This window comes from Lactuca sativa, chromosome 6, assembly GCF_002870075.4.
Source record: "Lactuca sativa cultivar Salinas chromosome 6, Lsat_Salinas_v11, whole genome shotgun sequence".
In the NCBI taxonomy this organism is placed as follows: Eukaryota; Viridiplantae; Streptophyta; class Magnoliopsida; order Asterales; family Asteraceae; genus Lactuca; species Lactuca sativa.
Window position 1 is genome coordinate 160615927 of NC_056628.2, and position 13593 is coordinate 160629519.

At 38.8% G+C, this 13593-nt stretch overlaps 1 protein-coding gene across 1 annotated transcript; it reads right to left on the bottom strand.

The window, feature by feature from the left end:
* Positions 1 to 11480: 11480 nt before the first annotated feature.
* LOC111903779 (MYB-like transcription factor ODO1) lies at positions 11481 to 13053 on the bottom strand. The gene is made up of 2 exons (XM_023899540.2): positions 12667 to 13053; positions 11481 to 12476 (listed from the first exon to the last, which is right to left on the bottom strand). Exons 1-2 carry the CDS (start codon positions 12927 to 12929, stop codon positions 11897 to 11899), a joined length of 843 nt encoding a protein of 280 aa, XP_023755308.1. The 5' UTR covers positions 12930 to 13053; the 3' UTR covers positions 11481 to 11896.
* Positions 13054 to 13593: the final 540 nt, after the last annotated feature.

Here is a 13593-nt window from a genome sequence, read left to right on the forward strand (position 1 = left end):
AAGCAGGAAAAGAGTTCACTAGGAACGTGCCTAACAGAGTCACATAAATAAGAATAACATAAAGCACAATCAACAGAGAAATGGATAGAAGCATACGAATCACAACATCTAAAGCTACTCTGGCCTCCTTGATAGTGAGCTGGAAAACATGACCTCGAGCCCTTAGGGGCTCCACCCTGCCCTGCCTTCATTCATTGATCCTCAAAGTAGCCAACACTAGAGCTTGTGCCTGGTCTGGAAGCAAGAAACGGACACTATGCCTTCATATGGCCCACCCGATCACAATGATAACAAAGTCTAATGCCCGGAGCTGGAGCCTGCTGCCAGCAGTCTCTCGCGATATGAACCCGCTTTCCACATTTGTGGCACCCCAAAGAAGATCGACAAGCTCTGACGTGCACCTTACCACTCTTTCCACAAGTGCGAACCCTCTGACTCCCCGACTTAGAATCGATGGCCCTAAACCGCTTCGGCACAGGCTCCGACTGCGCCAGCGCCGGTCTCTGCTCCCTCGTCTGCAACTGAATCTCAATCTCATGCTGCCTGGCGGCCTCCTGCAACTCCAACAAAGAACCATAATGCCGAGTGGATACAAACTGACAAATCTCCGTCCTGACTATGCTCAAGTAATGGTCATCAAAGCTTGCTCAGAAGCAGTAAACTCAGGACAAAACATGGCCCTCTCGGTGAATATCTTGGTGATCTGCGTTACTGACTTTGTCCCTTGTCTTAAATCTAGATTCATGGGCCCACCACTCATGCTCCACCAATGGCACACATCTAGAATGGAACATCTCCGAGAATTACTCCTAAGACACAACAACTCTCTGCTCCGAACCTGAGAAGGTTTAGACCGCACCTGACCATCTTCTCATCTGGTCATGAGTAGGTGAAAAAGGATCCCTCAACATCAGACAACCACCTCATGGCTATGATCGAGTCCTGCACTACATTGAAAGTCGGGGGCTTCGTACTGTCGAAGTCCGGGTACTGAAAAACCCGACATGATCCAACCCTTGCATCTGCAATGATCGTAGTGGCTGCAACAGCAGCCTCGGACAAAGCAGAATAAAGCTCATCAAGTACTTAATCATCGCGGTCCTAATAGACCCAAACATATTCGGAAACTGATCTTGGAAGTGAGCAACAACCTCCTCCTACAGGATCTCCTTGATCATGTCATCTAAAGCAGCTGACCCACCCTGACTGCCAGCTCCAGATCCCGATTCAGACCCAGCCTCAAATTGCCTCGTAGTCACCATACTAAAAATAAACTAGGGGGATATCAAATAATATGCATATCATATTAGTGGAACCAACTCCGAACAAAACGCTAGGGGTTGTCACTTGCATGTTACACGTACGGGTCCTGTGCTTTTAGTAGTACGGGTCCATAATATCTTATGCACCTACTCGTATTTGTCTTAGAGGATCATCACAACAACCCTAAGAACACACAATGGCATAATCATACACTCCACCCTCACCCCATAGAGGAAAGGCTAAACATCTCGAAACTGGCCGACTGACCTTACAACACTCATCCATGAAACTTCCACCAACCCTGGAACATTCGTGAGTGCTAATCATAGATAACACTGGACCCTATAGACAATTGAATATATGATCCTACCCTAATCCCTTCATCAAACAAGAACAGTAAAAAAGGCCAAACCAAACATTCTCAGGCTACAAAATCTTAGTTATGTATGACCATGATGCATACACTAAGCAACTACAGTAATGATCTTAATTCCATATAAGAAGAACCCTGGGCTACCGAGCATCGTATAATCAGGCAATTCTATCATGCAAATTCCTGAAGATCCCTAGCCTATCACTAGCATGTTTTACTAACATATCACAATATGAAACAACAACATGGTATTTTGGGGTCTACTTACTGGCTCCGACAAATCATACACATCACATCCTCCTTGATTATTTTGAAAACATCTTGAAAATCATTTTTAAAATCTTTTTCCTTAGTTTGAGACTGGATTACCACGAGTGTTCCTCATATTCTCTCAAACCAAGGCTCTGATACCAACTTGTAACATCCATAACATTCATGTAAAATTTAAACTTTTAAAACAACCCATAAATCCTGATTGTTTACAAAATAGTTTTCAAAACATGTTTAATATTAGAGTTTTCCCAAAATCATAGAACAAGACCCGAGGAGGTGCACGACCATGCCTTCGCCTTCCCGCGATCATCTGATGTACCTGAAACATAACCCAAAATAGTAAGCCAATGCTTAGTGAGCTCCCCCAAAATACCAACACACATCAAATAGCACATATACAATAACAACATATTATGGGTCCAATCCACCATCGGGTTGGAATGCGAGCATACTATGGATCTAATCAACTATCGGGTTGGAATACCGTAGGCCCTCAACCATCGGGTTGGAATGCCAACATACTATGGGTCCAATCAACCATCAGGTTGGAATACCCTGGCCCCTCAACTATCAGGTTGGAACACCCTGGCCTATTGGCTTACACACAAAGTAGTGAAGCCTCAGCCACCGACCAAACATGTGCACATATAATAGATAAGCATACAAATAACCAACCAGTAAACAAACAGAAAGAGCTTACAGATCACTAAGCATAACATCATCCTATCTACCAGGATGCAGATCTAACAGATCACTACAACACACCATCATGCGATAAACTAGGATAACAATCCAAATGGTCGACCTTGGTGCCTTCGACTCGTAAGTATAGTTTGGAAAAACTCACCTCGCAAACAGAACGTAACTGTTGAGGCCCGACTCAAAATCTCATCTCCCTACATAATACCTACATCCACCAAGTGACCAATTCCATCAAGATTCTAAAATACCCAAAATACCCTCAAGGTCCAACTTGGTCAAATTCAACGGTAAAAGTCAACAATCCATGTTGACCCAACACACCGTGTTCCTTTTGGCTACGTCGTGTTCTGCTAGCATCCAAACAGTCGTGAAAATCTCAACCAACACGCCGTGTTCGCCTGAGTTCCAATAGCTTAATACCTTCAGCTACCTTTTTGACTTCAAGATCTCTAAAGCTCAGATCTACACCAAAATGTGATTTGGAAGGGTAAAGTTTCCAACTTTATCCACTGGGACTACCAAAAAGATCCAAAAACCCAAATCACAAGCTTGATAATGCAAGGGCTTAAAAAAATACCTATAATCCTTAAGATCTGAAGTCCATCCTTTCTAGAAGTGATTCTAACACCTAAACCATCCCAAAGGTTGGTGCTTTTTAGACATACTTGTCTAATGTATGTATTGAATCCAAATTAGGTCAAAATGAGGACTTATGACCTAATCTCTATCTATGGCATCAAAACTTGGTTATAGACTAGATCAAAGATACTACTAAGTCACCTTGACCTGAAGATTCATAAAATTGAAAACTTTATGAGATCCAACCATTGCAACATTCAATAACAAGGAGAAAAAGGAACAAAACTCAAGATCTATCAACTTTCAATGATAAAAATTGGGTCTTGAACTCTTACAAAGGTCCAGAAGTGTGCCAAACTGAAGAATGGTGCTTACTTGATGGATCTTTGCTTCCTTCTTCTACCTTCTTCCTTCTTTAGCTTCAAAACACGCTTCACAAATGGGAGAGAAAATGATTAGGGTTTCTTTCAAGGCTATAGGGGCTGATGGGGGATGAGGGTGAACAAACCCTAGCCTCCACATTCGTTTAAATATGGAGAAAAAACCCGGAAGATTAAAGTTTCATTCCAACCATCAACACACCGTGTTCCAAGAGGGAACACGCCCTTTTGTGCTAGATGAAACCCATTCCTTCTCAAATCGATACATGCCGTGTTGGTGCCTCCAACACGCCGTGTCCAAACCTCAATTATAACCAATGGTGCTACCACTTGATCAATTGACATGAAATAGAATTATAAGGATGGATTTAGAAGTACCTGAACATCGGGATGTTACAATCACACGTTAGCTTTTAGTGATTATTATAGAATCACCCATGTGAGAGAGAAGTGGGTTCGTTTCAAAGGAATTGTATGGGCATATTCCTAAGAGCTCTTACAGAACCAGACAAGTGTCCATGACCATAACAGATACATCATTGAGAACCTAGTAGCTCAGGGAGAATAATGTGAGACACATATTGATTATTTTCACAAACGGCAAAACAATTCAAGGACATCGAGTCTACTGGTCCACTAGTAAAATAAATATGTATCTGGAGGGAATGTTCAAAGGGTAACACCAACATATCCGATGCATGATTCAACTACTGGATTTTATCTAGGTAGCTTGAAAATGCTTGAACAATTTTCATTCAAATGGGGATTGTTGAAAAATGGGTGTTAACCAATTTATAAAAATGGGTTTCCACATTTTTCAACACATCCAAAATGGATTTAACATGAATGAGAAATTAATCCTTAAAGTGGGAGTGTTGGAAGAAGTAAATAAAATAGTTTAATGGGTGAGAAAGAAAAGAAAAGTTCAGGGACCTTTTTGTACATATTCTTTTTTTTTTATAATTGAATATACATATTACTTACTGAATTACTATTATGATTAGTGTCTACAATTTAATCTTTTTCAGTTACAAATTTGAACTCAAATTTTAGTGTATATATAGAGGTTTTAGGCGACTAATACAAACATCCCCAATGAAAACAGAATTCATGATAAGATTACAACTACCTATGTAACTCAATGAATAAGTTTTGAGTGAAAATAAAATGGCAACTTTAGTGATCATCTAAAATGTATCAAATCATAAATAAATGTTTTAGTACCATCGAAAGGGAAGTTCGAGTGGCCGAGCTAAATATTTTGTCAAATCCAAAAGAGAACATATACGGAAAAATAAGGAAAAAGTGATAGAGTTACATTTGTCAATTCGAAACCACATGAAAAACTCGAGATGTAATTTAATACAAGAAATTAAAAATCACCAAATCTACAAGCATTATCAATTTTTAGCATCTAGCATCGAAAACTTCATTTTGAATCAGTTAGGGATTTGTAGATTTGTGAGCCAACCGATCCAGGTTATCTTAAATTTAGGAGCTCTAGCTACTTGTGATCGAATTGAATGATATGGTGACAACTAAGTCATAAGGTACTACAATCTCATATTCAATTTCTGAAAACAATTTTATTATGATAGCAACACTAATGGATTCACTGGATACAATCAAAAACTCCACTAGTTAATCATGTTCGGGCAAAACTAGTATTAGGATTCGCGACCTTTGGGAAGTACTCGGTTGCACCGATTTTTATTAATTAAGATTTCTATGATATTTTAATTTTAACTTTAATCTATCACATTTCTCTAACAAACTGAATAAAAATTTTGCACATTTGGTTATAGAACGATCAAAATACTTGAGCTTTTTTTTGAACGGTCAAATTAGTTGGATTACAAGAACTTGAGGTTTGTCTTTATACCTGAATTGTGGTGATGACTTGGAGCTAGTTAGTCTGTAAAGGCTTGAGGATAAGATTAAGATTTCAAGAATTAGTATTGATATTATCGAGTTAGGCTCATAGTTTATCTCTTATTTTGAATTTGTATTCTGTTAGAGGCTAGCTCTAGAGTTTATCTTCACTGTATCATGTATATATACAAACCAAACTAAATGAGTCAGTCGATTGATTTTTGAGCCATATTTGTTCATGGTATCAGAGCAGGTGTAAAAAACCTAAAACCCTAAAACATGACGGGGGAGAAAGCGGAGCAACACCGCCACCAACAAAGATTGAAGCCAACTCACCTTTTTATCTTGGACCTCAAGATCGGCCAGGTGATTTTATCACGCCAACAAAATTGTGTGGCGACAATTGGATTGGGCCGGAGACATTCGTACTGCATTGGAGGCACGTCGAAAGTACGGATTTTTGGATGGAACGATCACAAGTCCAGAACCCCCTTGCACAAAGGCAGACTGGGAGACCATCAATGCAATGTTGGTATCCTGGATGATGAATACTATAGATCCAGGAGTTAAGAACAGCATTGCAAAATACCAAGACGCAAAACGATTGTGGGACACGTTGAAATCTCGGTATGCTGTTGTAAATGGGCCTAGAATTCAACAATTAAAGACAGCTATAGCCAAATGCGAACAGGCCAAGAACATGACTGTGGCGGAATATTTTGGGAAATTGACAGGGTTGTGGGAAGAACTTCACAACCACGAACCTATCATAAGTTGTACATGTTGTGAGAGTTGTACATCAGGAACTCTTCATGCCACAAGGAGGGATAATGACATGCTACATAAGTTTCTTATGGGCTTGACCTCTGATTACTTTGTTGCACTCTGTACAAGTATTCTTTCCTAAGACCCGCTTCCTTCGCTAGATAAAGCTTTCCAATTGGTTGTTCAAGATGAAAGAGTTTGAATAGATAAGAGTGTGATAGAAGAAAAACCCCCTGAAGTGTTGGGATTTTCAGTTCGTGCTAGCGAAGCAAAGGGACGAACTCGTGAACAAATTGATAAATCACATCTAACATGTACTCATTGCAAAAAAAAACCGGGCATGAAGCTACAAGTTGTTTCGAACTCGTGGGGTATCCGGAATGGTGGGAAGATAGGAGCAAATCCAACTCTAGCAACCGTGGAGGAAGGACAGCCGGCAGAGGCAGGGGGACTCGAGTTCATGCCACCAGCTCTAACCATGTTGGTGCTTCTGTTGACAGTAGCAAGGAACCTTCTTCTCCGCTTTTGTTCACTGCAGAACAATGGAAAACCTTGACAACCTTAATGGGTAATGCAAAAATACCAGATCAACGTCTCAACGGTGAGTTCTGTAAACGATTATGGATAATTGATTTTGGTGCAACACACCATGTCACAGGCGATGCTTCATGGCTGAGGGATATTGAAAGAATCCCAGGACGTCTTGTGGGTTTACCAAATGGAAAAAGGGTGATTGGAACTCATTCAGGAAGAGTTCGGTTATCCGACAAAATAATTCTTAAAAATGTTCTTTTAGTTCCTAAATTAAATTGCAACTTAATATCTGTCTCACAATTAAATGATGACATGAAGTGCATCGCTGCTTTTAACTCACATATGTGTGCAATACAGGACTGTTCGAGGAAGCTGATTGGAATGGGTGTTAGATGGGACGGACTTTACTACTTCAAGAAGGGTGATTCTATACTTCATATGTCAGTCAATGGGGTAGTATCAACCATGGAACCTTGGCATAAGAGAATGGGACATCCCTCTGAGAAGGTGATAAAGATGCTTTCCCCGGTTAGTAGTAGTAATAGTAAGGGTAGTTTAAATAATGCTTGCGAAGTATGTTTTCAAGCCAAGCAAACTAGAGATAGCTTTTAGTTGAGTGAGAATAAAACAATTAGGATATTTGAAAAGGTACACTGTGATTTGTGAGGTCCTTACAAAACTTCTTCTTCGTGTGGTGCTCGTTATTTTTTGACATTAGTGGATGATTTTTCATGTGCGGTTTGGGTTTATTTGCTAAATGATAAAACAGAAGTTTTTTCAATGTTCATGTCTTTTGTTTCAATGATAGAAAGACAATTTTCTCAAAAAATTAAAATTGTCCAAAGCGATAATGGAACAAAATTTAACTGTTTGCTTAGCTATTTTTCCAATGTTGGCATTATTTTTCAAACATCTTGTGTTGGTACCCCTCAACAAAATGGACGAGTGGAAAGAAAACATAGGCACTTTTTAAATGTGGCTAGAGCATTATTGTTTCAAGCTAAGTTACCCACTTATTTTTGGGGAGAAACGGTTCTTTGTGCTGCCCACTTGATCAACCGAACCCCATCTACCATCTTACATTCACAAACTCCTTATGAGGTTTTATATGCCACTTTGCCCTCTTATGACACTCTCAAAACATTTGGGTTTCTCTGTTTCGCATATAACCAGCAAGCCAAGAGGGACAAATTTAGTAGTCGAAGTAGGAAGTGTATCTTTGTGGGATACCCATTTGGAAAGAAAGGATGGAAATTATTTGATTTGGATACTCGGGAATTCTTTGTTTCCCGTGATGTTAATTTCTTCGAAGATATCTTTCCATATGTAGATATGCAAGATATAGCAAACAATGAAGATGCTACTATGGCCGAAAGGAGCCCATCCTACCATGACATCCTCATTGATGATGAACAGCCAGCTCATGTACAACAAGGCTATGAACAACAAACTCCTAACTCATCAGCTCATCCAGATCTTGCACCAGAACCGCAACCTGATTCTACACCACAAATGGGTTGCGGCCAGAGAGAGAAATTCACTTCAGTTTTACGAAAAGATTTTGTCACTCATATTACTATTGTCCAAAGTCCATCCCTCGCTACACCTCTTCCACAATCTTCCGGTAAGCCTTATCCTATTACACACTATATAAACTGTGGTAATTTTTCTCCTAGATATCAAAACTTTATTACAGCCGTTACCGCGGGAACAGAACCAAGATCCTTCAAGGAAGCCATCAAACATGAAGGTTGGAAAGCTTCCATACACAATGAAATTCGTGCTCTAGAAGACAATGGTACTTGGACACTCGAACTGTCACCTGCTGGAAAAAAGGTATTAGGTAGCCAGTGGGTGTATAAAATAAAGTACTTGTCAAATGGGGAGGTTGAACGACTCAAATCTCGTCTAGTAGTCTACGGCAATCACCAAGAAGCGGGTGTCGATTACACTGAAACTTTTGCTCCTGTGGCCAAAATGACCACTGTTCGTGTTTTCCTCGCTGTCGCGGATTCTAAAAATTGGGAGCTGCATCAAATGGATGTACACAATGCATTTTTACATGGTGATCTCCGTGAGGAGGTTTATATGAAACCACCACCAGGTTTCAAACCTTCCAACCCCAATCTCGTTTGTCGTCTTCGCAAGTCCTTATACGGCCTCAAGCAAGCCCCACGATGTTGGTTTGCAAAGTTGGCTACGGCTCTCAAGAACTATGGATTTCGACAATCCTATTCAGATTACTCCTTGTTTACTTATGTTCATGGTGAAATACGTATTCACATGCTTGTATATGTTGATGATTTGATCATATCTGGCAATCAACCTGAGGCAATTCGACGGTTTAAACAATATTTGTGTGGCTGTTTCAAAATGAAAGATCTTGGACCTTTAAAGTATTTTCTCGGCATTGAAGTGGCTCGCAATCCATCTGGTCTTTTTTTGTGTCAGCGAAAAAACACCCTGGACATTGTAACCGAAACAGGTTTGTTAGGATCTAAACCCTCCGCGTTTCCTATTCAACAAAATCATCAATTGGGGTTAGCCACAGGTGCACACTTGTCCGACCCGGAACCTTACCGACGACTGGTTGGTCGCCTAATTTACTTAGCTGTTACACGACCTGATCTTGCCTACTCGGTTCACATCCTGTCCCAGTTTATGCAGTGTCCTCGAGTCGAACATCGGGAGGCTGCATTACGGGTGGTCCGTTACTTAAAAGGTACTCCAGGCCAAGGTATTTTGTTGAAAAGTGCTACTAATTTGCTTCTCACAGGATGGTGTGACTCGGATTGGGCGGCTTGTCCCATCACTAGACTATCCCTATCTGGGTGGATCGTATACCTAGGTGGATCTCCAATTTCTTGGAAGACAAAGAAGCAGCCAACCGTCTCTCGTTCCTCCGCTGAAGCGGAATACCGATCCATGGCAGCCATTACCTCTGAAGTGAAGTGGCTTAAAGGGTTATTAACCAGCTTAGGAATTCCACATCCTAAACCTGTCACTCTATATTGTGACAGTGAATCTGCCATTTATCTCGCAAAAAATCCGGTATTTCACGAGCGTACGAAACATATTGAAGTCGATTGTCATTTTGTTCGAGATGCCATTGTTGATGGATTGATTGCTCCCGCCTATGTCCACACTAAATTACAGCTCGCTGATATTCTAACAAAAGCTCTTGGCAAAGCAACCTTTGATAATTTGGTTCTCAAGTTGGGCATTTATGATCCCCATGCTCCAACTTGAGGGGGGGGGTGTAAAGGCTCGAGGATAAGATTAAGATTTCAAGAATTAGTATTGATATTATCGAGTTAGGCTCATAGTTTATCTCTTATTTTGAATTTGTATTTTGTTAGAGGGTAGCTCTAGAGTTTATCTTCATTGTATCATGTATATATACAAACCAAACTAAATGAGTCAGTCGATTGATTTTTGAGCCATATTTGTTCATAGTCACTTGTTTTTCTCTTGTGATGTTGCAGTTCAGATGTGTTGAAGATTTCTAATTGACTTGATTTCCCTTTCTCTTTAATGTGTAACTTTTCAGCCTTTTCGACAACGTCTCGAAGTAGAAAAATAAGAAGACAGTTGAGGTAATTATGATCACATCTATTTGGGTCATTTGATGCTATAGAAATTGTAGTATCTTTAAACCAAGCTCATTCCGAAAGAATATGATTGTTGACCGTATTATCTATTTATCTTTAGATTGGATTAATAATAGGAATCAGAAGTTTAGAATAGAATGAGCTAGTTAGTTAAAAACCTGCTTTTGAGTATTCCGATGTAATTTTCGGTTTTTTCTCTACCTTCTTGGTAGAGTTTTTTTTTCTTCTTTTATATATTTTCATTCAATCACTCAAAGAAATTATCAAGCTTTATATTCAAATGTTAATATAAGCTTGGAACGCAAAATAAGGTGATTCATTCAACTTTATAAACGTTTGACTTGAATTCTATAGAGTTTTTGATCCGTGTATATGCGTGCATATACATAATCGTGGTAAAGTTTTGGTGTATGACTTTGGGTTGATCTTGTTTTATCACGAGTTGTTAAGCTATTAACGAGTTGTGTTCAAATTCATCCCCTACTTAGTTATGCATATGTTTATAAAATTGTTGTGTTTTCTAACATAAACAAAGGTTTGTTAGTTCTTTTTTGTAAAATTATGTTATATGCGCATCTTCATTAGAATAAGGGTCTATATTTGAATGGAACGTAAATATCCATATTGTCAAGTAAATCCAAATAAAATTTTCGCTTTTTTCAAACTAAGTTAAGCCAAATAGATTTCGCAGTATTCTCCGATCTTAAATCCGATCCCGATCAATTACATTAATTTTGTTTGAATTTTATAGTTTGGTTTTCAAAACTGAAGACAATCTCAAAACTTACAAATGACAACAAAATTTAATATTATCCGTAAAAAAAAGTTTTTGAGAAAAAACATCAAAATCTAATAGTGTCGATCGACTTTGGCAAATAGGAAATAGGTAGATAGAAAACATTTGTAAACGTATTAAAGCTTTTTATTTATTCCGACCATTCCTTCAACCATAATTTTATAAACAACATTGAAATAAAGAATTAAAGATATATATTAGAATAAAAAATTAATAATAAGTAATTAACTAAAAAATAGCATAAAAATGAATAAATAGTTAATTAAGCAATAGCAACCAAAACTAGTATATAATCCAAAAGAAGGCTTCAGTTGTGGTCCAAGTCTCCAAGATGATTAGAAATTCGTATATTTATTCAATCAATATTCTAAACAAAAATTATTTAACAACGGCATTCCATATTTACGAACAGACCCCTCTAACTTCTTGAAAGTTGACATTTATATTCATCTGAAGAATATATTTTCCATGTAGCCATCTCCATTCCTTTGGACATGCATATACAACGTTCTATATATTTTTGATAAAAACAACATTGATAAACCTAAAATTACTACACACGATACTTAGTAACATGTGATATATGTATGACGGCTAAGGGCTTTCTTTTACCCTTTTCCATCTTTTCCCTAATTCCTGTAATTTCTGTGGTTCTAAGGATTAGAATGGTGTTGTTATATTGAAGTCTTTGGACTTCTAAGCCATATTAAAACAACACAAGTCTTCTCCTTTAAACCAAGATTTGCAATTATAATTCTTGCTGCTTGTTTCCCGTGTTTAAGATGCCAATTTCAACATCGTTGAAAGAATCCAGACCAAAATCATGAACGCCAAAATCCTGACAATCCAATAGCCATGTAGCACAATCATCCCACGAGGCGAATGCATTAGCATGGTCGTTGTTGTTGAAGCTTGGCCCATTGTTTGGTAACTCCCAAGCTGATGTGTCCATGAACGAAGGTTCATTTTCACTTAACAGGTGACTTAACAACATTTGATCTTCACAAAGGCTTTCAAACAACGTTTCAGTCTCATGATCATTGATGGTTAGGGAATTTTCAGAAGATGTGGAACTTGAGTTCTCCTCTGAGCTTACATGGGTACTATTGGCACTTCCAAGAGGTGATGAATGGTGATCTTTAGATTCTAGCAAACGTTTTTCAGTAGAAGATGATGATGTCTTGATCGCTTCATTTTCTATTTGAAGGGGTTCATGAGTTACAGGGTCAATTCCCATTTTTAAGAGCTTTTTCTTGATATGTGTGTTCCAGTGATTCTTGATTTCATTGTCTGTTCGTCCAGGCATCCTTGCAGCTATTTTTGACCACCTAAAACATAAAAATATCCATACTTTAATTGTAGATCGATATAATAAGACTCAATTCACAGTAGAGGATCATTTACAACATCAAAAGAAAATTGTATGTACGTACGTTTACTCTCATGCAAAGCTTAGAAAAAGATAAAAAGATATAATTACAAGACAATCAAGAGGAGAGAGAGAGAGAGGCTAGCTACCGGTTGCCGAGGCGAGCATGGAGGTCAATAACGAGCTGTTCCTCTGATTCATTGAGCAGGCCACGCTTCAAGTCTGGTCGGAGATAGTTGGTCCACCGGAGCCGGCAACTTTTGCCACAACGACGGAGTCCAGCAAGCTTAGGGACTGCACGCCAGCAACATTGGCCGTTAGTAAGGATAAAGTTGATGAGTTTCTTGTCTTCCTCTGTCGTCCACGGCCCTTTCTTCACCCCCAGTTTGTCACAGCACGGTTGTCTTCCCATCGTTTTACCGTCTTCTCTGCTGACCACCAACCACAGCCACCAACCACAAACAACCACTAAAAAGATAAAAATGTGACCTGGAAGATGTGAAATGGTAATAGATCCCTCAAACACACTTACCGAAATTTAGATATGCCACCACCAACCTATAAATATAGGCATTTTAGAGAGAGAGAAAGTGAGATTTTCCGGTGAGGTCCACAGGTGATCTATGAAAGGTACAGGTGAACCGCAGCCCGGTTAAGGTGGTAAAAGTTGGAAGCGAAAAGGAATGATGATGGATGACTCACAGCCGAATCGTAAAAGGGAATATAAATTTTAAAGTAAAACCCCTCTGCTAACAAAATGTTTATGTTTCGGCCCTATATGTAAACATATTATATATTGCCACCCTCAAATCTAGAGAATATTTTGAGATATGCTTCTCAACAAAAGAGAATTTGAGGAGCTCATAGTTGTCTATAGTGCTATCCTGGAAAAAAAATCGCTCGCTCCTTGGCTTGCATATATATAAGTAGACCACGAACTTTATTTATATGCACTCGTTTCTTATATAATGACTAGCTTAAGTTCTTATATTATATGCACTCGTTAATTTCTTACTGAAAAGTAAAAATCAAATCATGTAAAACTCTAGGATCAAGGAATCATGCATCTAGTATGG

Excerpts from the sequence above, each read along its gene's own strand:
- LOC111903779 (XM_023899540.2), bottom strand. The coding sequence starts at position 12,929 with ATGGGAAGACAACCGTGCTGTGACAAACTGGGGGTGAAGAAAGGGCCG. Across the intron at positions 12,477-12,666 it reads CATGCTCGCCTCGGCAACCG|GTGGTCAAAAATAGCTGCAA; the intron begins GTAGCTAGCCTC and ends TTTATGTTTTAG.